This window comes from Amblyomma mixtum, chromosome 1 (assembly GCF_055824585.1).
Source record: "Amblyomma mixtum isolate Tamu chromosome 1, ASM5582458v1, whole genome shotgun sequence".
NCBI lineage: Eukaryota > Metazoa > Arthropoda > Arachnida > Ixodida > Ixodidae > Amblyomma > Amblyomma mixtum.
In genome coordinates, this window is record NC_143012.1 from 257,116,273 (window position 1) to 257,143,847 (window position 27,575).

Here is a 27,575-nt window from a genome sequence, read left to right on the forward strand (position 1 = left end):
CAGTGTGCGCGCCCGTGAGCGCACGTGCGGGGAAGAAAACGAAGGCTGCCCGATCGGGCGACACGGTTCACTGCGAAGTGTCAGCCGGCCGGGGTGCGATTCGCGGCGGCCACATTCTCGCGTGAGATCGTTGCCCCCCACCCGTGACTGCGAGTCGGGCGCGCGTCAACGGCCGAGCACCTGACGGACGAAGGAGCCACTCACCCGAACCATACAGAGGCGCCGATCGGCGCGCGCAGAAGCGCACGGGCACGGTCGGCGCGGGCAGCGTAATCCAAGGCACACTCAAGCACGCACCACCACGACGAGCACGGGCGACCTTCGCCGGCCCCACACCGTATTCCCGCATCCGGCGCCCCGCTGCTGCTGGCTGCGCCGCGACGCCGCCGCCGCCATGCTGGGAGGGTTCGCCGGCCGATGGCTGCTGCTGCTGCTGCTCTCTGCGAGGCGGACCGATGCCCCTCCCTCCCGGCAGGTGGCCCGCCCGGCGCGCCCTCCGGCGGCCGACGGCGGAGGCGCCCGCGGCACGTCGCCCCCAACAGCTGGTCCGTCTCGGTGAGTCCGGGGAGGGGAGGGCGTCCGCTTCCTTTCGCGATGATACCACCCCACGTGCTGCTCGCGCCCGCATTGAATGTAGCGCAAGCGGTGGTTGCTGCCGATGGTAGCATCCGACGATGCAGCGTCTAAAGCGAGCCGGCGACGTTAGGGCATTAAACGGCCACTTGGAGCTTTCGCTCACTATCGTCTATGTCCCGTGCCCCGATCATAGAAACCGGTCTCCTCGGAAGTAAGCAGCCGGCGATCGGTGCGTGGGTATCTTTCTATTTATTTTTTTTTTCATGATACTGCCGCAGGATGGAGACGTCGAAGAAACATTTGGTTCCAAACGCGTGAAAACACACTTCTTTGGGTTGTCAGCAACGTGATGCGCACTTTGCGCAGCACTGCACAAGAAACCTGACGGAGGAAAGCCGCACAGAGCGCGCTGCGAAGTCGCGAAGCCTGGAGCCACTGGAAACCTAGCGAATCTGAGCGTTCTCGCTCTCCGTGGCAAAATGCGGCTCACCAATCCAGATTTTGACCGACGCGAGGCACAATAAAGGGTCACGCTTTCGAAACCGCGAAACCATGCTTACGTTCGAGTACCTTGGAGAGGTGGCAAGCGCGGCGTACGTTTGGTGGTGTCTTCCCGAACAACTGCTCTAGAAACAATAAATGCAATGAATGTGGGCCTATTGGCATGTCTTCACATCTCGTTCAGTTGAAATTTGATGTTTGAGCGGAAGGCTCATGTGGTCTTCTATGTCCGAACTAGCAATGAGATTGAATGGCTTTCATCTTGTGCCGTAGACTGCGATTTGTTCCTTAATTTATCGAGAGCAAGGGATACTTAGTTGCCCACTCATCGAGTTCTTGGGCATTGCAGTGCCCGCGCTGCCTACGCGCTATGTCGGCAATAAACCATGCGTCCGCGAAAATGTCTTTCGAAGTAGGGAGCCCGGACATGGCCAGGGGCATCGGAACGCCAACGGAGGCTGTTGACTGCTTGCTCGTAGAGGTAACGCATGTTGAAGTGAGTCACTGCTAACTAATACTGTGAGCATCTCGTTTGTTGATGTGTTAGTTCATTGCCTCATCTCTGCGAGCGTGCATGTGCACATGTGTGCGTGTGGCGTTCACATGTGGACCATACTGGCTGCAAATAAAACGCCGGAGTGTCTGCAGGATTTCCTATACAGTCTGCCGCGGTGCGTATATCCGCCGCCGGTTTGTTTAGAGAAATGACGGCGACTGCATGGCCTCCCCCACCCCATCGGATTTCTTTGCCTCAAGCTTGCTCTTCGGTTCCGACGTCACCAATGCCGTGCGCGCATATAGTGCCGTTGATGTTTGTAGTATATCCGGAAAAATGGGTGGAACTCTTTGCAGACACCTATTATGTATTCGCCAGTCTCACTTGTTGTGAAAAAATAAAGAAAGCACGCAAGGGAAAGTAAACCGGGCAAGGTTTCTGCGTTCGGCAGAAAAGCTTCATATTCGCTGGCATCCGCATCACTTTAATTCTTCTCAGCGCGTCCTGTCTACTCCACTGCGTAAAGTTGCGTGAAGTATAATGTGCAGGGGAACAGGAGGATATCGTTAACGTGCGATTAGACATTTTGCTTTAACACTAGATAAGTATTCAGTTCAAAATCTTCCTCTAAGAAACCAATAATATGCCACAACATCGCGGAAGAGCCTCGTCACTCGTTCGCAGAAAAATTCGCGCAATGCATTTCAGAGGGGGAAAAAAAGCCAAGCTCAGGGCCCCGGGCTTCTTCCCTCATCCACACGAACTGCGACGCAACTCGGTGCATAAACAAATCACTCAGACGCAAGACCTGTCTCCTCAATCTCCCGTCTTGTTGCGCCAAAGGTACAAAAGCGCCCCCACATAACACACCGCGTATTTCCGAATGCGTTGAAGGCGTCCCTCGAAGACCGGTCGGCGTCACCGGGTCTCATCGTCCCTCCCATTGCAAGCGTGCAGGTGTGCAAAGCTATTGGTAGCTAAGGTGGCGCCATCTCTCGAGGCCTCCGTGCAACGTCTGAATGCCACCTCCAGTATTCTAGAGCACTATACATCCGGCGAAGTCGTGTGCGTTGTTAGTGCTGTTTCATTCATTCATTCATTCATTCATTCATTCATTCATTCATTCATTCATTCATTCATCGGATGCTGCGGGCCAAAAGAACAAGCATCAGGGCATGTAAAAGATATCTGATAACAAACACATACAGAACAGGAATAGTAACAGAAGATAGAGAAATCTGCAGACCTGATATTCTAAAACAAAAATGATGGACAAGACGAAATTCAAGCTGCGACAGAGGTAACAACTGCCCCATGAACGATAAAAAAAAATGTTTGTATGCGTCAAGTAATTGCAGCGCACTTTCTAATGAGTCGAGTGATTCAAAGCAAAATTCAGGTAATTTACTCCATTTCCCGTGGAAAGAGAGAAAATTTGAATAATTCTACCCTTGCAATATATCGCATTAGAGAGCATGATGGGTCTGCGCGTTGCGAGAGCGCTTTGCTAGGTACAGGTCAGGACATAAAGCATGTTCGCAGTCGGGTAGTAAATATGAGATTTTATGACATAGAAACTTGAGTCTGGAATGGATTGATGTGTTCTGACACCAACAATTACACTGATTCTGAAACAGAATCAGTGTACTTAGAGTAGACTAAGCATCTACTCTATGTTTGAATATTTTATAGTGCATCTATGCACCGGGTCGCTAATGACGAATGACGCACGCATATCGGAGGTTAGATTTAATGAAGGATGCACAGTACTAATGCCAAACTATCGGGAAATTGACTGTCGATAGTATCGATAGTTTTTCTTGAACTATCGATAGTGTAAAAAAACTATCGATTGTACTACTATCGACAGTACTATCGATAGTACTATCGACAGTACTCTCGATAGTACAGTCTATAGTAGAATCGATAGTATTACTACCTATAGTACCGCTATCGATATCAAGACTATCGATAGTTACCCATTCTGACATAAGTGAAACAGCGCGAAAGAAGCCCGAAGGCGAAACATCGAAAAGGCGAAACGTCGATAGTGACACTGTCGATAGTAAGACTGTCGATAGTAACACTATTGATATTATACATTTGTTGGCCAGAAATATAGTCAAAACATTTGCGATATCTAGACTTAGGAGGCTTTCACGGTCTTAGGAGGCTTAACGTCCCAAAGAGACTCAAGCTATGAGGTATGCCGTAGTGGCGGTCTCCGGATAAATTTGGACCAGCTGTAGTTCTTTAACGTGCACTGCCATCGCACATTTCGCGTCCATCAAAACAGAGCCGCCGTGACCCGGGACCGAACCCGCGTGTTTCTAGTCAGCAGTCGAGTACCATAACCACTGAGCCACCGCGGGGGCATCTGCGATAGCTGACTGCCAGCAATGCTCAATTCATGTATTTATGAAATATCTTGTGGACGAATGAAATATTTAATTCCGCTGTAAAAGACCCGGAGTATGTTCATCGATACATTCATAGTCAAAAGTAAACAGTTACGCCATATCTACCCTGTGTTGAGTGCATGAAAACGTAATGCGATACGTATAAAGCATTTCGTCTATGGCGAGATTGTAAGCGTGGTATTGGATTATCGCTCAAACCGCGGAAGTATTTCGAGTAGAGTACTGGATGAGAAGGACATCTTGATACACTAGCTAAATAAAAGCTAAATATGAGCACAAAATCACAGATTACAGGAAGCAGTTCTACATAAATATGTCGATTTATGTATCTCTTCGTAACGATGGCGTTCGACAGCATGATGGCCGGAACAAGAAGAACGAAGGTTAATCGCTGTGCATCTCATTATCTGTATACGCTCGTGACAGCATGGCATATGCACTGCGCATGTCAGGTGTCTTTTTCTTCTAAACGCCGACCTGTATACAAGTTAACCAATTTTAAAGATAACTGGCGGGGTTGTGAGAGCATACTTGAGTTAAAATAAAATGGCTGCCACTTTAAAATGCGACGCAAGAGCGGGACAGTTCAGTTTAAAAGGTAGCTACAGCTCACAAAAATGACAGGAACTGCATCCGACGAAAGAACAAACAGCATGAGAACTTGTGCTGGCTAACATGACACTATCGTGCACTGCAGACGTCGACTTAACCGTTCCAGAAATGCTTTTCGCACACATGCTTCGCAACTAGGACATTCGCACGCTAACACTTTATCCAGTTACTTTACGTAGGGAACGTCTCCAGAGCTCGGTGACGCGCGTGGGCTGCGAAAACGGGCGAATCATGTCACTTACTCATACCACCACCTCCACACACTCGGGAAACCAAGTTTAGGATGCAGTGGGTACGCGTGGTCGGTTTATACAATCGATAGTACTATATATATAGCAAGTAGCATCGATACGGCTACCGGCAGTACTATCGATATAACTATATCGAAAGTACTATCGATAGTACTGTCGATAGTTTTTTTACCATCGATAGTCACTATAGTTCAATGGTATCGATAGTATTATCGGTGGTTTTGCGTCACTAATGTACAGGCGAATCGCTTCCATGACGGGTGTAGCAATGAACTAAATCTGCGAAAACCCGAAGTGCGAATGTCATTAATATGCGAATTCCACTATGAGTAGCTTGTTAGCGTCAGTCTCAGATATATGGATAGATTGATTAGTTTGTTTATTTATTTATTTATTTATTTATTTATTTATTTATTTATTTATTTATTTATTTATTTATTTATTTATTCAGAAAAACAAGGTAAAAGGTGATGAGACAAAATGCAAATGGTTTTTGCCTGACGATGCCTCGCTACCGGTACACTGATCAGCAAGTATGGCATAACGGCACACTTGTGCATATATGAAATCTATGCAAAAATAACTATGCATGATGCAGGAAAGCGGGAAAAAACACAGTGTACTTATACATCGCTACAAGAAAATAAAAGGGGGAAACAGAGCCAAATTACGTGAGAGAAACCAAGCAAAAAGCAAATGCATATTTCTACAGCGCAAAATGCACGAAGGGGTTATGTTTGGTTTGGTTTGCTTTATGGGGTTTAAGGTCCCAAAGCGACCCAGGCTATGAGAGACGCCGTAGTGAAGGGCTACGGAAATTTCAACCACCTGAGGTTCTTTAACGTGCACTGATATCGCACAGTACACGGGCCTCAAGAATTTCGCCTCCATCGAAATTCGACCGGCGCGACAGGTATCGAACCCGCGTCTTTCGCGTCAGCAGCCGAGCACCATAACCACTGAGCCACCGCGGCGGCCGAAGGGGTTATGTAGGAGAAGAAAAGAGGTAATTGTTTACATTAATGTTGAAGTTGTGACGGGCACAACGCTTCTGTAAAAATTCCGTAATTTGTGGGCGTGTGTTTAAAAGTTAGATATTAGGTCAAAACCGATTGCAGGCCCCCGTATTCTAGTCATCAGGCAACGACATATAAAATATCAAGTAAATTTATGAGATCGACCAGCCACTATTTGGGTGATCTTATGTGGAACGATCCTCCAGCCTACAGTTTCTTCAAAAAAGACTCCTAGGAACTTATAGAAGGAGTCGTACGCTAGCACAAAATCCTGGAACTTCATCTTGATACAAAAATTATCAAGCTATCAGGCTTGCTGCGCGGTTTGATGACTACATACAGAGCTTTGTGCACTCTTAATTGAAGCTGGTTTCATTGGAGCCCAGATGATAGTTCATGTAACCCAGTGTTCGCCGCTTTGGTTTCGGAATCAAACAAATGCTTCCCAGAAAAAAAAAACAAGCTTTTGTTATCAGCGTTAAATACAATATCATGTGTATGCGGTATACGAACAATTTCATAAACATCAATTATAAGAAACAAAGGACCGAAAGTTTAACTTTGTGAGACTTCGTATGTCATAAAGTAAAGAGCAACGCCGTGTGGACCCCATAAAAAGGAGGTGTGTAGAATAAAATTTCAAGTTTAATTCAGTCGAAATCTTTTCCAAACTCAAGAAACAGGCCTACCGTGAATTTGTTATTTTCAATATTATCACTCAGCTTCAAGTGAATTTTCTGCATGAAAACTACTTTCGTTCGCGAACAATTGTCTCGCATAAAAAAGACGCTTCGTCGCATTGTTACTTCTTAATACTTTCTAAAATACAGGTAACACTGAACACTGAAATTGGTCTGTAATTAGTAATGTCATCTAATGAACCACCCTTATGCTGTCTGGAAAGATTCCTGTAGCCAATGAACTATTACATATGTGCTGCAGAGGAAGAGGTATGAGATCAGCAACGGTTACAGTTGGTTCAGATTGGATATTATCAGCATTTCCAGAAGCAGTACTCTTATTAAAGACAGGGAAATACTTCAGGTTGAGCGCATGAGGCCAACAACAATGAATCAACTGCGCGAAAATTTGTTTCTCGGGTCCATTGCTATAGAGTGTTGACCAAATGCTTAGGGGAATCCCCCAAGGTGGAGTAGATTTCTAATAAGGGAGTAATTACTCATTGACGTCCACCCGAGCGCAGCCATACGGCTACAAAGGAAAGCTATACAGCTTTCTCAGAAACTTCGTAGTTAAAGAAAAATTCGTTCTGCTCCGGGATTCGAACCCGGGACCACTGCCACACCGGAGCAGTCGCTCTACCAATTGAGCTAACCGGGACGGCAAGCTTATGGTAGGGCGAGAGCGAATTGATCAATAACTCGAAGTGGGAACAGTGTTGACCAAATGTTTAGTGGAATCCCCCAAGGTGGAGTAGATTTCTAATAAGGGAGTAATTACTCATTGACGTCCACCCGAGCGTCCACCATAAGCTTGCCGTCCCGGTTAGCTCAATTGGTAGAGCGACTGCTCCGGTGTGGCGGTGGTCCCGGGTTCGAATCCCGGACCAGGACGAATTTTTCTTTAACTACGAAGTTTCTGAGAAAGCTGTATAGCTTTCCTTTGTAGCCGTATGGCTGCGCTCGGGTGGACGTCATGAGTAATTACTCCCTTATTAGAAATCTACTCCACCTTGGGGGATTCCACTAAACATTTGGTCAACACTGTTCCCACTTCGAGTTATTGATCAATTCGCTCTCGCCCTACCATAAGCTTGCCGTCCCGATTAGCTCAATTGGTAGAGCGACTGCTCCGGTGTGGCGGTGGTCCCGGATTCGAACCCCGGACCAGGACGAATTTTTCTTTAACTACGAAGTTTCTGTGAAAGCTGTATAGCTTTCCTTTGTGGCCGTATGGCTGCGCTCGGGTGGACGTCAATGAGTAATTACTCCCTTATTAGTCCATTGCTATATCGTCAAGTTTTTTTGACGTTGCCCCACACTTCATAAAATGTGTTAAATTTATCGGCCGAACAAGCATCCTTATACTCGGCATCATTAATTGGAAGTGCGCTAGGAATCCCATTGCTGCTTTTTCCAATAATATGTCTAACATTGCTCTATATTGTTAAAAGGAGGTCTCTACAAATAACTGTACAGAGCTCGGATGAACTGAGCGACTTGAGGCCTGAAGAACACTCATGCACATCCACTCTCAGCGTCGTCGGCTTCCAGAGCACCGGTAGTCACTTTGTCGTCGACTGGTAACTCTATCCCCCGTGACAGTCACGGTCCCGGTGATGGCTAGGTGGGCGGCATATGGTATGAATTATAAGGCTTGAGGCAGGTCACGTGCACTATTTTGAGAGGCAGTGTAGTGGACGGGGACTTGGGACGGAACGGGGTGATCTCGCAGGTCACGGGACGTAAAACACGGTAAGGGCTCGTATAACGAGGCACAAGTTTTTCGCGCCAGCCTGCACGACGGGACGGGAGAAAGAGAAGGGCGAGGGACCCTGGCGATTAGTGGGCATCGCGGTGGTGTCTGTCGTAGCGGCGTTTCAGTGCGAAATCACTTTTGGCTGCACTTCCCAGGTTTCAGCGGTGTGTGTCTGTGTGAGGTCACTCAGTCGCTAGCGTTACTTGCTCACTGGGTCAGTGGACGCCTCAATCGCGCTGTGAGTAGACGGTGACGTCCACCTATGAATCGAGGCAGTTATGCACCTTTCCTTTTCTCAAAACCAACGGAAGGTTCGGACTCCGTTAACTTAGAGGAAAGGAAACGCGCATAGCTTGCTCCCTGGGTCAGTGAAGACCGCAATCGCGCTTTGAGGTGCGTGGCGGTGGTGTGCACCTGCAAGAAAACTACGGAGAATGTTTACTAGATTCAAATCAGTGCGTAAGCTCGGATTTTTGCTACAGCATCGGCTCGGGCGATGTCATCACGAGCATAAGTAGTGATCGATTCGGCGGCGGCCAGTCGAAGGGCAGTCAATTGTTTCGTAAAAAAAGAACATAGAAGGGCGAGTACCCAGTGGTATTATGGCGAGAAAAGTTATAGGCGACTACGACACCCCTGATCCGAGACCGCCGCCACTGACCTGGGACCCCACTCACCACCCACACATGAGAAACCAGAAAACACGATGGCATGACTACGACCCCAGTGATCCGAGACCGCCGCCACTGACCTCGGACCCCGCTCACCGCCCACACATGAGAAACCAGAAAACACGATGGCATGACTACCACCCCAGTGATCCGAGACCGCCGCTACTAACCTGAGACCCCCCTCACCGCCCACACATGAGAAACCAGAAGACGCGATGGCATGACTACGACCCTAGTGATCCGAGACCGCCGCCACTGACCTCAGACCCCACTCACCGCCCACACATGAGAAACCAGAAGACGCGATGGCATGACTACGACCCCAGTGATCCGAGACCGCCGCCACTGACCTGAGACCCCACTCACCGCCCACACATGAGAAACCAGAAAACACGATTGCATGACTACCACCCCAGTGATCCGAGACCGCCGCCACCGACCTGAGACCCCACTCACCGCCCACACATGAGAAACCAGAAGACACGATGGCATGACTACCACCCCAGTGATCCGAGACCGCCGCCACTGACCTCAGACCCCTCACCGCCCACACATGAGAAACCAGAAAACACGATCGCATGACTACCACCCCAGTGATCCGAGACCGCCGCCACTGACCTGAGACCCCACTCACCGCCCACACATGAGAAACCAGAAGACACGATGGCATGACTACGACCCCAGTGATCCAAGACCGCCACCACAGACCTGGGAAGGAGGAGCTTAAGTGCTGCTGTCAGCCTTTCAGTTGAGCCATGAGGTCTGCAGAGTCGTGTTGCTTCCTTCCTGATTAGGTGAAGATTGTAGTTCAATACGAGTATACGTTGACGGTCTTGCCCTGCGGGGTCGGATGACACTGTGGAATGCAGGTATGGGCGTCCGGAGAGGGGTGACAAGGGGGGGGGGGGCCGCCACCTCCACCCCCTTTTGTTATTTACGATATTTTTATGCACTAGCAGAGAACAACTACACAGCTTATGGGGTTAAAATTGGGGAGATAAACACGTATTCCCCGTTTAAGCACGGCTGACACAGTTCAAAGCCGCGCGGACCCCACCCCGTGGTCGCGTACGCTACCGAGCGCACGCCGACCACGGCGGGCCGTGCTCTGCGGGAACAAAGGAACGACACACTGGCTGACACAAACAAGGCATTTATTGCTATAACAACAATAACGCCAGCTAGCAACAAAATACACTGAGGAATCGAGGATGTCCGACTCACCAGCACGGTTAAGAGCGAACGTTCGCCCACGGTAGGGCAAAGGGATAAACTCCGAGGCCGAGCGGGACGGGCTCGGCGGGAACCAGTTCCGACCAAGAGCGCCCGTCGACGAAGAGCGGAGCTGCGAGCGAAACGTCCGGTCGCTTCCCGATCCCAGGGAGAAAAAGACCCCGCTATCCCCCGCGCGCGCGCAGCAAAACGCCATCCGTGGCGCTGGTGTCGCTGCGACGCGAGCGCCCTTCCTTGTTAGTTAGAAGTAACCGAACCGAGAGGAGTGCTTTTCGGGGGCAGCTGACAACAGTGTGGTGCAATGCGGGAAAGTGAACGCAGGGGACGAAGGCGTCCCCACAAGCTTGATTAGCACGTTGAGGTGATAGTAACTTTTCGCATTTTGCTTATTAAGTTTAATTCCTTGTTCATTAATATAATCAAGCCCAGCCCTAATCTACTGCTTCTGATTTTTGTTTCATTTAGACCACAAATAGTGTCTTTTTGTTGCTAACCTACCGACTTCCCCATCCTCGGCCATCGCCCCCCCTCCCCCTTTGCAGAAAGTTCTGCGTACGCCCTTGATGCAGGTGCTTCGTTGCGCTTGTACAATAAATCTAGTCGTGCCTTTCGGCCAATATAACTTGCAGCTAGCAGTTTATTTTCCGGGGCGCCACTTCTAACGGTAACTACGCTACAGCAATTAGTAGGTAAGTACAGTCCGCGAACTTAGTTTCAGTAATAAGAGACGTGTGTGGGCCAAAGGAAGAAATGAAAGTCGGTTTACTTTGCCGTAACTAACCGCGTGTCCGTTTAATCGAATCAGACGACTAAACATGGTCCCGTAAGGAAAAGTAGTGTTGTTATAAAAGCTGTGTAGGCACAACGCAAGGTAGGTCTGTAACTGTCGTACGCTGTGTACCTTGACCACTCAGGAAGGCTTGCTACGCAAGCCTTGAGAGTCGTCGCATTAACTAGCTGTTTCGCTACTTATGTGCATATCTGTAGCCGTCGCGGATATATGCTGTATCTATACAGCGCGATCAGCCCAACGAGATCTAACAGCGTGTTAACGTCTTTAGACGCCCACTAAAAATGGTCAGCCTCACTTTAAGGTTATTTGTAAGATATTTTAAAAGAGGCCTTATGTTCGATGACGTACATGGGTACATGAAGACGGTAGCGGGAGCTTTTAATTTCTTCAAAGCCAGATTTACAACCGATTGTTTGGAAACAATGAGAAGGAAAAAAATGGTAGAAAGGGGGGAAATGCTTGTAACACCCGAAGCCACACTGTGAGCCCGGTCGCTGCACCTCAAAGATAGATCCACCTCAGCTTAACCTCCGGCTCCCGCGTGATACAGCGAGGATTCTGAGAGAAATGCTGCGCGCAAGCATTTGCTGTTAGCAACAAATTTATTCGACCAGAACGTTTATGCGCCATTATATCAATGAACCAACTGGCTGCATCCCATTCCGCCGTCGACGGGCGCTCCAGACTCCGAGGCATGTGCCGTTGTAGTCACGCGGCCACTTGCGGCGTATACAGTCCGGCAGATTTGCCAACTTTGAAGGAGGGGCTGGCAGAGACGCCAGAAGCAAAAGTGTATATATGACGGCACTTTTATCGATGATACAAAGCAACATTAAGACTGCGCCTTTCGGCACGCAGGAAACTGGTGCGCCGATTCTTCACTTAGAGCCGTTACACACTTATCTACGTCTTTAAATAGACATCAATCATTGCCACACTAACGACATGTTTTTATTGCGTAAGCAATACTGCGCCAGGTTTCGAGCCGTCGCCTAGCTCCCGGCGGTGGCCACGGTTGACCTTCAGCCGCAGCGAGGTCAAACAGATGGAGCGCCGTTGCCATAGCAACCGTTTCAGCCGCGCTCCACCAGGCGGCAGGACCGTCGCTGCACTGCCGCCGCTGCCGCGCGCTCTCGACGCATGTGTCGGAATGTGGAGAGAGTAAGAGGGAGGGAAACGGGGAATAAATACGCGCGTTCGCCTCGGGCAAAACAGTTTCTGCTTGCTTACGCAACTTGCCCGGTTTAATCAGAGCTAAACCTCAGCTAATCTTTTGACTCACTCATCCCAAAGGAAGGCCACTGATGAATAGATTCCCCGGTGGGCACCTGTCGTTGCAGTGGCCGATGCGTGTGCGTTTAGAACAGCTATTTTAATGCGAGAGCATTAAATGGCTCACCTGAAGTAGAATCGACATTTGAGCTAGTTGGTATAGCATCATAGAAAAAATAGCGCACTCAGTACAACGGTTGGTCTTCCTTGTCCGTTGTCCTCAGTGCGCTATTTTCCCATGAAAATGGCTCATCGAGAAAAAACCCGGCGTCACCCAAAAAATAACGGTGTCACAAAACTCGTGATTGGTCGAAACGGTGTGACGTTGCCAAAGGCGGCCAAATACGAAAAGTTAACTGTAGTTAGTACTAGCTCTTACAAGTGCACCAACTACAAAAAATATATTAGAATTAGTACAGAATTGAAATGGAATAGAACTGCAATACAATTTAAATAGAATTGCAATGCTTTCGCATTACTCGCAAGCAGGTTTCTATAGGTGCCCCCGGCAAATTTATTCTTTTATGCTGACCTCGATGTCCGCCATTTCAGAACACTTTTTTTTTGGTGTAGGTTTCTAGACTTGTGGACTTGTGCACTTTAACTTCGTAACTACCACACCCTTCAATAACACGTTCGGTCATGAAAGTATACTCGAGTAAAGGAATGAATAAGCACCCTGGATTCCCGTGGCCCACAGCATGAAAATTTAGAAACAGTCGGGCACGTCAAGTATCCGGAATCACAATGGCGAATCGTGGTGCTGTATGACGACTCTGCACTCCCATCAAAGGAACGCCGGACATACGATGCTGCTTTCGCACTACGGTACAGTTGGCAGATTATCTGTTCAAGAAAAATTTTGTTTCTGTCTGAGTTGTAATACTCGGCGCGCGGCACCAAAAACCGTGTGACAAGCCGTACCCAACATACCCGCCGCCGCGGTGGCTCAATGGTTATGGTGCTCGGCTGCTGACCCGAAAGACGTGGGTTCGATCCCGGCCGCGGCGGTTGAATTTCTTTGGAGGAGAAATTCTAGAGGCCCGTGTACTGTGCGATGTCAATGCACGTTGAAGAACTCCAGGTGGTCGAAATTTCCGGAGCCCTCCACTACGGCGTCTCTCATAGCCTTAGTCGCTTTGGGACGTTAAACCCCATAAACCAACCAACCAACGTACCAAACATACCCAACAATTCTGGACAAAATCATTTTTGAACGGGAGACTTTACGAGCGCCATTTTTTTTTTTCATATATTGTAAGATTTCACTGTAACAATCAATATATCCGCAAACCTCTCGTTGACAGGCTTGAACTTTTTCGCTATTATGGTTTTTTTTTTTGCTATCGTCAAAAGCGTTCCCCATTGGTTTTGTACGGCAATCTTAACTGCTCAGTGCGAGCGATCGAAACACTACAAAAGAAAGATTATGTCACATATCGGAAGAATGGACCATTACCTTCAATATTTCTACGCCAGTACCTTACAGTTTTCTAATATTAAAATTTTTTTTCCAAGTATATGTTGGACATGGGCATAGTCCTGGGCAACTCAAGTTCGTTCCCGTTCAACCCGGTATGGCTCCGGTTCGGATCGACACTGCGATTTTAACCGTAGCCAGCCCGCAGGTGGCCAAGGATGCTTTCATTACAATCAATGCCCTAATGCGAGCTCACAGCTGCAAGCGTCTGCGTCCCGCACGTTTCGCTCAGCAAACCGAGGCTGCAGATGCGTCGCGCGGTCACGGAACAATGGTGCCGCACCTTGCTTCCTGCACCGGAAAGGGAGGGGCATTCCGAGAAGCAACCCCTCGAGTGATGTCGGCAGGCGACCATTTGTAGAACGCATTGCGCATTGTGCAGTGGCATCGTGGCGACCAGGCCAAAGTCTGCCTGAAAGCTCCACGGCTGGCTTCGTATGTGTGCATTAATGGAAACTTGCAGCGCCGCGCAAGACGATCTAGTTTCCTGTTGGGCCGAAAATCGTAATCCAAGCTGAGTCTACTCTGGAGGCCGAAGCGATGACCTCCGATTATTCCTTTTTTATTTTTATTGCAGACAAGAGAAGGGAAATGAGAGGCTCGTTATACATATTAGAGAAGCCGACAGCCACAGAAACCAAGGAACACAAGGAAATTTTTTATATTTATTTATTTTGTGGTGTTGATCAATGAAGAATATTACTGAATATGTTATCGCTTAAAGAAAATTGATCAGGAAAGCAGAAGAAAAAACAACCACATGCTGCCTGTAGGAACCGAACACACGACCCCCGAATTTCCGGGTACGGTTTCCACCGGTGGCATGTGATTTTTTTCTTCTGCTTTTCTAATCAATTATCTTTAAGCGATAACATATTCAGTAATATTCTTCATTGATGAACACCACAAAAAATAAATATAAAGAATCCCCTGTGTTGCTTTGTTTCTGTGGCTGTTGGCTCCTTTAATACGCAAAAAATATGAAGGCGTTTGTAGCTAAGAACAATTTAATGACGTTTCGGCCGCGGGACTGGCCTTCGTCATAGATGTTGGCGATATCAACATGGCATGAAAATAACAAAAACACAGATATGCAGTCCGAAAAAGGCACGTGGCGAAGCACTAACATGAAACTGCAATGGCGTAAACAAGACGTGATTACATATCGTGATTCCAGGTCAGGGGCGCTTAAAAATGTAATCCGTGAAGGCGAAATGCAAACATAGCGCAATGCGACACAGAGCACGCGGTGGTTATATAAAAGGCAAAAAAATCGGGTACGAGAATGATGCACAGTAGTGAAAAAAATTATGCTATTACTGGGAAATTAACCAATACAAATAAAAACGCGCTTATCACACGTTTGAACGTTTACGTGGTTTAAAAATAGGACGCCGGTCACGACCCCATTGATATTTGCAAGGTCGTCGAACGGGACGAATTACGATAGGCAGGTTAATTTTCCAAGGCTTTCATTAATGTATGACGAGGCAGCTTTAAATGTATGAATTAGGAACGATTCCCTGTCTTCTCGGTCGTGGTGTGATCTAAATCTTGATTCCAAAGCTATAGCCTTTAGTTTATCAAATGAGCGACCCTGAATGCTTACATGCTTGGATAATGGCAAATTAGGAAGGCTGGTGCTATGAGCTTTGTGGTTATTAAAACGCAACCGAAATGGTGTTGCAGTTTGCCCAATATACTGAAGCCGGCAGACAGTACATTCTAGCAGATAGACTACATTGACTGACGGCTACTGCGACGTGGTCATTTGGGAACAAACTTTACATGGGGTTTTTTGCTAGGCGAACAACCGGAAAAAACTGGAGTAGTTATTTTGGAGGAAGTTAAGAGGTCACGTAAGTCTTTAGGACACCGGTAGACCGCTCTCGGTGGTTCTTGAAAGATATCCTTCAACCGGTCGCTCTGCATTAAGATATTGTGATGCCTTTTCAGAATGCGTGTTACATTGGGCCCTGATGCTGAGTAAGTTAGCACAAGTGTAGAGCGGTTTATTGACACGTTGAAGCACCAGCGATAAAGACCCTGGCGCAAGAAGTCCGGGAACCAGCGAGGCGAGGGACCGGCACACAAGCGGCAGTTCTCCAGCACGAGCCTTCTACGGACTTCTTCTTCTTCTTCACCTCGGCGCTAGCGCTTCGTCGTCGTTGGTAGTACTGTATCATCTTCTTCATTCCAACTGCCCCCGCGGAAAGAGGGAGCCATCCTGGCGACTCAAGGCGAGGAGACGACGAGAGGGCTGTAATAAGGCTTCAAGCGGCTGACATGAACGACGTCGCGACCACGGCGGCGATGGTCCAAAGAAGGTGTCACCGGTTCGATGATATAGTTCACAGGTGACGTACGCTCTAAGATACGGTAAGGACCAATGTGCTTGGCCGAAAATTTGGACGCAGCCGGAACAGAGAGCCAGACCAGTGATCCAGTGGAGAATTGGGCAGCGGGCGTGTGTTGATCGGTCTCATGTTTGCGGAGTCCTTGACGTTCGGCGGTGAAGGAGCGAGCCAACCGGCGGCACTGCTCAGCATGGCGGGTAATGTCAGAAAGGGAAGTATATTCCGAGCTGTCGGGGTTGTAGGGAAGGATTGTGTCCAGGAGACAGGAAGGCTCGCGCCCGAATAAAAGAAAGAATGGGGAGAAGCCGGTGGTTGCCTGAGATGCGGTGTTATATGCATAGGTCACAAACGGAAGGACTTGATCCCAATTAGAGCTGTCGGAGCTAATGTACATGACGATCATGTCCCCAAGAGTCCGGTTGAATCGTTCGGTGAGGCCGTTGGTTTGGGGGTGGTAAGCAGTAGTGGTACGGCGAACTGAGTGGCACGCATCGAGAAGCTCTCTAACAACTTCAGACAAGAAGACACGGCCGCGGTCACTGAGAAGTTCTCGCGGAGCGCCGTGACGCAGGACGAAGTGATGAAGGAAGAAGGCGACGTCACGAGCAGTAGCCGCAGGTAGGGCAGCGGTCTCAGCATACCGAGTGAGGTGGTCCACGGCAACGATAATCCATCGATTCCCGGCGGTCGTGAAGGGGAGCGGCCCATATAGGTCGATGCCCACACGATCGAAAGGGCGAGCCGGGCATGGTAATGGCTGTAACGGGGCAGTCGAGGGTCGAGGTGGCGACTTCCGCTGCTGACAGGCTGTGCAAGAGCGAACGTAGCGACGAACGAAGTTGTACATGCCCCGCCAGTAGTACCTCTGCCGTAGGCGCTCGTAGGTTTTTAGCGATCCAGCGTGAGCGCTCTGAGGGTCGGCATGGTAGTGCGCACAGATCTCAGACCGAAGGTGTCGGGGAATCACGAGGAGCCACTTTCGGCCGTCCGGACGATAGTTGCGGCGGTATAGGAGATCGTCGCGGATGGCAAAATGGGAAGCTTGGCGACGAAGGGCCCGAGGGAAGGAGGACGTAGAGTGTGCACGAAGGACATCGAGCAAGGATGAAATCCATGGATCCTGGCGTTGTTGAATGGGCATGTCCGTAGTAGTGAGCGCTGCGAGTAGGGAATCAGATAAGGGGGAAGAAGGCGCAGGAGAGGGCAGTGGCGAGCGTGACAAGGCGTCAGCGTCGGAGTGCTTGCGGCCCGACCGGTAGACTACGGTAATATCGAATTCCTGAAGACGGAGCGCCCAGCGGCCAAGGCGTCCTGAGGGATCTTTGAGGGAGGCCAACCAGCACAAGGCGTGGTGATCAGTAACGACGGTGAACGGGCGGCCATATAAGTATGGGCGAAATTTCGTGAGAGCCCACACTACGGCCAGGCACTCCTTTTCAGTCACGGTGTAGTTCGACTCGGCTTTGGTGAGAGCACGGCTGGCGTACGCAACAACGTATTCAGAAAATTCGGGCTTGCGCTGGGCCAGGACAGCACCGAGGCCAATTCCGCTTGCGTCGGTGTGCACCTCAGTAGGAGCACTGGGGTCATAGTGCCGAAGAATAGGGGGTGAAGTAAGAAGGCGACGGAGCGCAGCAAAAGCTTCATCGCAGGCAGAGTCCCACGTAGACAGGTCGGCGGGACCATTGAGGAGTTTCGTAAGGGGCGCGACGATAGAGGCGAAATTAGGGACAAAGCGCCGAAAATAGGAGCAGAGGCCCACAAATCGGCGCAGCTGTTTCGTAGAGATCGGTTTAGGGAAGTCAGCCACAGCACGGAGTTTGTCAGGATCAGGTAGGACGCCATCTTTGGATACGAGGTGGCCGAGTATTGTCAGTTGCCGGGCGCCAAAGTGACATTTCTTGAGGTTAAGTTGGAGGCCAGCACGGGTGAGGCAGCTCAATATCTGGCGCAAGCGCTGGAGATGCGTCGGAAAATCGGGCGAAAACACAACAACATCATCTAAATAGCAGAGACAAATGTTCCACTTGAGGCCGCGCAAGATGTTGTCCATCATTCGTTCGAACGTGGCGGGAGCGTTACACAGACCGAATGGCATTACGGTGAATTCGTATAGGCCGTCAGGGGTAACGAATGCCGTTTTAGGACGGTCGGACTCAGACATCGGGACTTGCCAATAGCCGGAACGGAGATCCAGAGAGGAGAAGAACTCGGCGCCTTGCAAGCAGTCAAGGGCGTCGTCAATACGGGGTAGCGGGTAGACGTCTTTGCGCGTAATTTCGTTGAGCCGGCGATAGTCCACGCAAAATCGTATCGAGCCATCCTTCTTTTTGACCAGGACAACTGGGGAGGACCAAGGACTTGCAGATGGCTGAATAACGCCGCGTTGTAGCATATCGTCCACTTGCTCAGCGATGAGACGGCGTTCAGGAAGTGACACACGGTAGGGGCGTTGACGGAGAGGAGTATGGGTACCGGTTTCAATGTGGTGCTCGACAGTGGTCGCACGGCCCAAAGAAGAGGACTGGTGGTCAAACGATGAGCGAAACTGGTCGAGCAGGACAAGAAGCTGCGCGTGTTGAGCTGTGTCGAGGGCAGGATCAATAGAGCGGTCGAAAATGTCCGAAGGCAGTGGGTGATCGGGAGTAGCGCGACGTGGGGTGAGGGCAGCGAGGTCAAGAGTGGAGGAGGGCACATCGGTGTCGAAGGAAGAGATGAAGTCAGCGGGTTCAAAATGACCAAGGCACTCGCCACGAAGCAGGGGAAACGCAGTGAATGAGGTGTTAGAGACGAGGATTGCGGCAGCACCGTGGTGAATGTCGATGACGGCGAAAGGAAGAGAGAGAAGTCGGCGAGAGGCAAGGAGGGGGGAAGGCTTGAAGAGAACGGTGGCGTCAGAAACAGAAGCCGCGCACACAGGGACGAGCACAGCACTCTCAGGGGGAATATCGGTGTCCTCGGCAACAACAAGCTTATCATCACAGCGAATCGGAGGTTCGTCGAAGAGTGCATCACAAAGCGGAGAAAAGACGACCTGCGCACGGGCACAGTCAATGACGGCGCTATGGCGGGATAGAAAGTCCCAGCCAAGGATGACGTCATGGGAGCTTGCACGGAGGACTAAAAATTCGACAACATATAAAACATCGGCGATGACGACGCGTGCTGTGCAAGCGGCAGAAGGAACAACGGGCTCGGCGCTAGCTGTACGGAGGGAGAGTCCAGAAGATGGGGTGGTAACTTTTCGAAGTGAACGGCAGAAGTTTTCGTTAATAACAGAAACGGTGGCCCCAGTGTCCACAAGCGCAAGTGTCGGGACGCCGTCTACAAACACGTCAAGAAGATTCGGCGGTGAAAGGCGAGGACTTGAGCAGGGCGATGAGAGCGCAGTTCGTGCCCCAGGAACTGCGGCTGCTAGTTTTCCGAATCGGCGGTGGCGGTGCGACGCCTCATGGGCGACAAGGAGCGGCGGCGAGGGGAGGGCGAGCGGTGGGAAACGTAGGGCTGGCGACCAAGCGCGCGATCAGGCGAGGTGCCCCGATGGGGTGGTTCGAAAGGTGGGCGGAAGGTGCGATCCGTACCGGGGTAGTCCGGCAGGGGGTGCAGAGGCGCAGGCATAGTACGTCGACAGAGGCGCGCGACGTGGCCTGGAATACCGCAGGCGTAGCAGATAGGTCTGTTATCAGCCGTGCGCCAAGGATTGTAGGCAGCGGGCGCGAAACGGTGTCGTGGAGCAGCAGGCGCAGACACCGCAGGAGGAGCGTATGCATAGGCCTGCTGCCGCGGTGGTCTTCTGACAGCGTCGGCATAGGTGAGAGGCACAGGTGCGGGCGCAGGCGGCACGGTTACTGCAGGATCGTAGCTCAGCGGGGCGGCAACAGGGTTGGGCTGGATTGGGAAAAGACCGGCCTGGGGAGCCAAGGGTGCCGGTTGCCGAAGACAAGGAAGTGCATCGGCGACCTCCTGCGTGATGGCGTGCCGGATCTCAGGACTGAGGACGGGTGGTGACGAGTGTTGGTGAGAAAGGAGCGAGAGTTGCCTGGCGACCTCGTCCCGCACGAAGTCTTTGATGGTAGCGAGTAAGTCGTTGTTGATGCCCAGGCCGGAGATGGAGTCGGCAGGTGGGGGAGAGCGACGAGCACAAAGGCGTTGTTTCCGCAACTCGTCGAAACCTTGGCACAGGGTGTACACCGAGGCAACGGTGGTGGGGCTCTTCGCCAACAACATCTGAAAGGCGTCGTCGTCGATGCCTTTCAGGATATGCTTTATCTTGTCAGCCTCGGTCATAGCCGGGTCAACACGCTTACAAAGGTCCACTACATCCTCAATGTAGCTCGTGAAAGTCTCGTTAGTGTGCTGAGCTCGGACACGCAGGCTTTGCTCAGCGCGCAGTTTCCGCACGGCGGGACGACCGAAAACCTCCGCGAGTGTGCTCTTCAGAACGGCCCAGGTGGGAATGTCGGCCTCGTGGTTCCGGAACCACAGGTTCGCAACGTCGCTGAGGTAGAAAATCACATTGGTGAGTTTGACGCGGTCGTCCCAGTTGTTATGGCGGCTCACCCGTTCATACGACTCCAGCCAATCTTCCACATCCTGGTCGCTGTGGCCGCTGAAAACAGCTGGGTCCCGCTGCCGGACGGCACCGGAGCAGATGACTGGCTCTGGCGGGGGGGCTGGCTGTTGACTGGGGGGCTGCTGACCGGCCTTGGACATCGGGATGGTGCGACTGCGAAGGTCCACGGTGATGGGGAAAGGTGACCGCCGCAACCTCCACCAAATGTAGAGCGGTTTATTGACACGTTGAAGCACCAGCGATAAAGACCCTGGCGCAAGAAGTCCGGGAACCAGCGAGGCGAGGGACCGGCACACAAGCGGCAGTTCTCCAGCACGAGCCTTCTACGGACTTCTTCTTCTTCACCTCGGCGCTAGCGCTTCGTCGTCGTTGGTAGTACTGTATCATCTTCTTCATTCCACAAGGTTAGTTTGCGGTTGTGGCGCAGTTTCTTTAGGTCTGCCAATAAGGGTCCTACGGTCAAGCTCGTCTGCTCGCTTAATGGCATCATTAATTATCTTTGGCGGACATATTTCTTTGGTAAGCTCTTCTCGAAGTTTTTCACAGTTGCGGTTAAAGTCTGAGGGTTCGGAGCATATTATTTTGAAGCGGACTGCCTGACTGTAAGGAATGCTCATCTTGCAATGTTTTTTTTTTGTGTGGAGGTACTGATGGCAGTCCGTAGGCTTCCTATAAAGGCTGGTAATTAGTTGACCGTTACGCACTGACACTGACACATCAAGAAAATTAATATTTGAAGCTGAGTAAGAGTGCGAAAGGGAGACTGATAGATGGAAACGGTTAAATTCCGCATTTAAAAAATTTTGCTCGTCCTAGGCAGAATTATACGTTTCGGCCGCGGGACCGGCCTTCGTCAGAAAGAAGCGCGAATGCTTTATAGCGTCACATATATAGGTTGGCGATACCAACATGGCATGGAAATAACAAAAACACAGAAATATGTAGCCCGAGAAAGGCTGGGAAGCAGTAACATGAAACTGCAATGGCGTAAAGAAGATGGGATTGCATATCGTGATTCCAGGTCAGGGACGCTTAAAAAAGTAATCACTGAAGGCGAAAGTCATGTGACGAAATGCAAACATAGCACAATGCGATACAGAGCACGCGGTAATCCACATATTAAACGAATCTATGCCAGCCTAATTCTGCCAAGGACGAGCAACCGGCGTCGAAGCACCTGCAACCATATTTTGGTCAGCCACTGCAATAGACAAGCCAGCCTTTTTAATAGCCTGCTAAGAGTCTTCTGTCGCCGTTCACGTCTAGTATTCTGTCTCGATCACGGTCTGGAATGGCTCCCACTTAACCGTGTACTAGCTGCTGACGGATGCACCCTAGTTTCGAGGGCGTGGCAATACTGGCCTGCCATATCCGTCAATTTTACATCAAGGAAAAGTGTGCTGCGGCGCCTACATCGTGGCAGAACGTTCCAAACCGTCAACCTCCACCCTAAACTCTTCATGGCCTGGCTGTAATACCAGAAGTTCCACACGCTGCGAGCCAACCTTTGTACGGCTCCGAACACTCAAGCTTAGTGAGTTCCCAACATGCGAGCCAGCCGTCCACAAGCGCTGCCACTGCGACGAGTGTCCACAGTTCCACGCGGCGCCTCTTGAAGAAGCAAGAAGACAACGAGACTCCCCACGAGCCCGGGCCTACCAAAACAGCAGCCTACCGGCAAGCACCCTGCCACCGTCCAGCGTACCAACAAGCATCCTTAGAGCCAAGACTCATCGGTGCCCGACACGACTTCGTTTGCATCGGCGTGTCCACCTCCGGGCCCCAAGGAACGCCGTTACACATTGCGCCAAAAGTCGAGGAGCACTGCCAATGCCGCTTCTCAAGATTTACTCCATGCCCCTTCACCTGGTAATGTGGACTTTCGCCCATCTAAGAACTTTCTTAAAGTTCGCAAAGTAGTCGAAAAATGTATTCACTCAGAGCTGCATGCCACTTCGCTCAAGGCATACGCTAATGTTTCTGCTGTACTAAAGGGCCTGAGAATTTATATGAATCCTGCCACTTCCTACATGTCCATTCATGACAAAGATAGATGGGAAAAAGTTTTAAGCAAGGCTTCACTTGACCTTACCAGCATTGTAATTAATCAATATGAGTTCGACAGTGAAGCCATTAAGAAACCAGAAAAAACAGCTGATTATTTCATCCGTACCTAGTGAACAAGAATTAGATATGTTAAATAAATACAATTTCAAAAATACAGCCGAAATCACAAAACTAAAGATGACAAAATTTGAACTCGACTGCGTTGATCCCCCGGCTGCTCTAAAACAAGTGGGCTACGACGTTCTATTCAAGGCTTGTACAAGGACCAAACCTAGCCCATAACTCTGGCATTGTAAACGTATCCAGCATTAGCCTTTCTAGGGCCGAAATAAGCGTCCTTTCACACGGCCTCAACTTTTGTCCTGCCACTGGCAGATACGATGAATTTTCTTTGATAAAAGACCTCGATAACTTCACACATAACCGTAGGCACAGAGAGTATTTCCGCGATCGCCCCAGCACCACTGGCGTAGAAAGCAGATTGCATTCACTCAGACACTGGACGCCGCCTTGCCAGCGCGACAAGTATATCGATATGTATATCAAAGAGATACAACATGTTGTTTTAGAAGCCTACAAGAAAGCAGTGCCTTTCCGGCGTAACATATCAGATGAAAAATCTCACGCAATAACAAAACTAGCGACGTCCTCAGATATCATAATTAAGCCGGCAGACAAAGGGGGTGCCATAGTTATTCTAGACATGTCCGATTACATACGCGAGGCCCTCAGGCAGCTTGACGACAAAACATTTTATAGACGTCTCGATTATGATCCGACAATAGAATACAAATCCGAAATCAACAGTATTCTGGCAAGTCTCATGAAAGCTGGCAAAATAACTGAAAAAACATTCCAATCTTTAGTCGCTGGTTATGTGTTTCTTATTGCCTAAGATACATTAACAAAACATCCCAGGCCGGCCCATCGTCTCTGGTGTTGGTGCTGTTACGGAAATGCTCTCAAGTTACGTCGACTCGCTCATCAATAGTATTCCTGCCATGTTTCCTTCATTTGTAAAGGATACCACTCACTTCCTCAGTGATATAAAAGACCTCACAATCCCTACCGATTCCCGGCTTGTCACTCTAGATGTAACTTCCCTTTACACGAATATACCACATGAGAATGACATCCTGTCCGTAATGAAAGCGTATAACCAACACTGCCCAGACAGGCCAGTTGATAGTTCCACATTAGGCACTCTCCTACCACTGATACTTGAGCTTAACAACTTTGAGTTTAACGATGTACATTATGTCCAGGTTAGTGGAACCTCTATGTGTACGAAAATAGGCCCTAATTACGCTGATATATGCTAATATTTTTATGAGTTGCCTTGAAACGACGTTCCTAGAGAGCCAGAGTTTAAAACCGTTAATCTATAGAAGAAAAGCCGCATGATGCATAAACACACTACGCAAGTTTAATCGCTTGACTGGTTTCACTTTCTTGACGTGTATGCATCCCAGAATTTTGATGTGCGGACGTCGTAATGGGTGATGATGGCGTGAGGCCGTATGGCGTGATTGCTGAATTCGACGCGGGAGGATTCTGTTATTCCATGCAACAATTATAGAGTGAAGCTAAAAATGAAGAAGAAAGATGGCCGAATGGCCCAAAACATCGGCAAACGAAGCTTTTTTGTTTGCAACGTCACGGTTCGAATACCACTCAGGGTTAAAGTATGTTGGTGTTGCATTTTTACTGTGTTAGCAGTAAAGCTTCCTTTCCTAAAATAATCCGTGCTGTGTGTGTGTGTGTGTGTAAGGGGTGGGAGAGGTGGCGCATATCCGGGCACTGACGGCGTAAAAACGCATTTCCCAATTACAAGCCTTCAATCACCATCCACCCATATTCATCCCACTGGACCTCAACCCTCCAGAAGCTTCACCCGCCACCACCTAGAGCTTCTGGAAAGCGCGCAGCCACCAGTCACCCACTATCACCCTCCAGCCTACGGAAACAGCCTCCGACTGGCCCTCTTCTGGGCACCCACTGTTAAAAATGCATCTCCTAACTGCGAACCTTCACCCATCACCCACCCACAACCACCATGTGTTTTTGGAGGTCTTCTAGAGAGAAGGCATCCAAAACCACACTTCCATACACCTCCCTCCCACAAAAGGACCGAACCTACTAACCACCCTCCGGAAACGACGACTCCGGAAACGGAAGTGAACGACCCGCCAGAGTAGACGCGGAGTGCAGGTGACAACGCCAAAGCAGCCGCATCGCCCATGCCCAACCAAACGTGCCCGAAAGATACCACCACCGCCTGGATGCTGGAGCGAGTCATCATACGGAACGGCCACCTCCGAAGCGCAAAAATTCCGGGTACCAAAAGCGACATCTCGGCGCCTGGAAAAAAGATCAGTATTACCAATATTACACTCGGGCATAAAGAACAGCGGTGTTTCTGTAGCGGCCAATAATTGCTGAATGGTAAGACGCTTTGCCACTGAGAGAGCAAACGCGATGATATTTTGTATGTTAGCCGGGGCCATTGAAAATGCCTCTCCGAAAATTCTTCTTACGGGGTGTTGTTAATGCTTTGAGCTGTGTAGCAAAAGAGACCTTGTGAACTAATGCATTTTCAACTACGCTGCATGGAGGCTGTCCGCCTACTTTGCTGTCAGATGATTACATAAATGTTAGCAGTGCTCCAAATGTAAAGGAAACCTAAATCAGTATTAATGCGGGGAGCCTGAAACCATTTTGACGCCTTCGTCATGAAGCATTAAATCCATACAGTAGGTTGCTCCGTACCCGCCACGGTGGCTCAGCGGTTAAGGCGCTCGTCTACTGAGCCGGAGTACTTGAGTTCGAACCCGACCGCGGTGGCCGCGTTTCGATGGAGGCGAAACGCAAGAGGCGCCAGTGTGCTGTGCGATGTCAGTGCACGTTAAAGATCCCCACGTGGTGGAAATTATTCCGGAGACCTCCACTACGGCACCTCTTTCTCTCTTTCTTCCTTCACTACCCTCCGCCGCGGTGGCTCAGTGGTTACGGCGCTCGGCTGCTGGTCCGAAAGACGCGGGTTCGATCCCGGCCGCGGCGGCTGAATTTCTATGGAGGCGAAACGCAAGAGGCACCCGTATACTGTGTGATGTCAGTGCACGTTAAAGAACCCCAGGTGTTCGAAATTTCCGAAGACCTTCACTACGGCGTCCCTCATAGCCTCAGTCGCTTTGGGACGTTAAACCCCAATAAACCAAACTGTTGAGGTGTGTATCAATAAGTGAGACAGTTACTGCGTCATTTCCTTTCCCCAAAAACCGATTCTCTTTTTTATGTAAAGCATACTACTTTAGCTACCACTTCAGCCCTTCACCGTGGTTATGCGCCTCCAAATCACGTGATACATGACGTCACACCACGTGACACGATGACGTCACGACAGTAGAGAAACGGGGGCCCACCTCGCGCCGTCGCTGTGCGCCTCCAAATCACGTGATACATGACGTCACACCACGTGGCACGATGACGTCACGACAGTGGAGAAACGGGGGCCCACCTCGTGCCGTCGCTGTGGTTGTGCGCCTCCAAATCACGTGACACGATGGCGTCACGATAGTGGAGAAACGGGGGCCCACCTCGCGCCGTCGCTGTGGTTGTGCGCCTCCAAATCACGTGATACATGACGTCGCACCACGTGACACGATGACGTCACGACAGTGGAGAAACGGGGGCCCACCTCGCGCCGTCGCTGTGGTTGTGCGCCTCCAAATCACGTGACACGATGATGCCACACCACGTGACACGATGACGTCACGGCAGTGGAGAAACAGGGGCCCACCTCGCGCCGTCGCTGTGGTTGTGCGCCTCCAAATCACGTGATACATGACGTCACGACAGTGGAGAAACGGGGGCCCACCTCGCGCCGTCGCTGTGGTTGTGCGCCTCGAAATTACGCGACACGATGATGCTTCGCATTCTCCAGGCTTAACCAAGTTAGGCCTCAGCCATTTTTTTTTTCTTTCGCTTCGTGAAACGTTCGCCGACGGAAGTGTTCGTCCGTGAAATGTCCAGCGCACAGTCATGGAGCCTGTAAACTTCCCTGCACTGTGACTGTGGCTCTACGCATGTCTTAGCTTTGTTCCCTTTCTGCTGACATAGCAGCAGAAAGGGAGCACGGTTACGAAATGCATGAGCCCCTTGTATGGCGACTTCAGGCTGTGTGCACTGAGGCCGAGCATTGACAGCTTCTTTTGCGAAATGCCAGCTGTGAAAAGTGACATACGGGCTTTCATTCATTGCACAGGTGGCGCTTTCGTCGCCTTCTGCACACGGCGTTACCTTCAAGTGAGACAAGAGGAGGCGTAACTGCGTACGTCATATGCCATGGAAGTGGACGAAACTTTCACAAAGGGCTGTGATCATATCTAGCCGACAAATTTAGGCTGGATGAAAACGACACGCCGACGGAGAGCGAGCTGTCAGGCACTGAGCCGTTGGTTGTCGTGTAGTGCACGCCGTCCTGAAAAAAACACTTGCAGCTACACGGAACAAACATGTCGACCAATGGTGTCGAGCGGTCCTCGTGATGCTGTGGTTAATCACTTTGTACCAGCTAAAGTGACGTAGCAGGAGGCGGCGTGATGAAAGAAGACTAACCAGTGCATAATCAGAATTAACTGCGGCGTCCTGAAAAATAGGTCGATGCCGCTGGCTAGAAGGCCTTCATTGAGGAACATCTGCCGCTTCATTCTTGAGCTGTATTGGACAATAGGAAGTGCAATTCCTTCATCCGAAGCCCAACGCGGTTTTTCTTGGTTCAGCCCGCGGGTGCCGGTAATAATTTTTTTTCATCGACTG

The 27,575-nt window shown here is 50.1% G+C and overlaps 3 protein-coding genes across 7 annotated transcripts in view; 2 read left to right on the forward strand and 1 right to left on the reverse strand.

The window, feature by feature from the left end:
- The window catches only part of LOC149371549 (uncharacterized), a 147,181-nt gene extending 146,835 nt beyond the window's left edge, over window positions 1–346 (reverse strand). For 4 of the 5 annotated variants that reach the window (XM_089565837.1, XM_089565835.1, XM_089565836.1 and 1 more), the window contains exon 1: window positions 205–346. In XM_089565837.1, coding sequence (XP_089421963.1) covers window positions 205–213 — 9 coding nt within the window. In that variant the 5' untranslated portion in view covers window positions 214–346. The remainder of the gene's footprint in view (window positions 1–204) is intronic. The other variant, XM_089565834.1, reaches the window with a different exon arrangement.
- LOC149371550 (short-chain dehydrogenase/reductase family 9C member 7-like) overlaps window positions 1–27,575 on the forward strand; it is a 393,612-nt gene that overhangs the window by 117,351 nt on the left and 248,686 nt on the right. The window lies entirely within an intron of this gene.
- The window catches only part of KFase (kynurenine formamidase), a 42,585-nt gene continuing 15,315 nt past the window's right edge, over window positions 306–27,575 (forward strand). Inside the window, exon 1 of the mRNA XM_089565832.1 lies at window positions 306–555. Within this exon, the coding sequence (XP_089421958.1) occupies window positions 456–555 (100 nt within the window). The 5' untranslated portion in view covers window positions 306–455. The remainder of the gene's footprint in view (window positions 556–27,575) is intronic.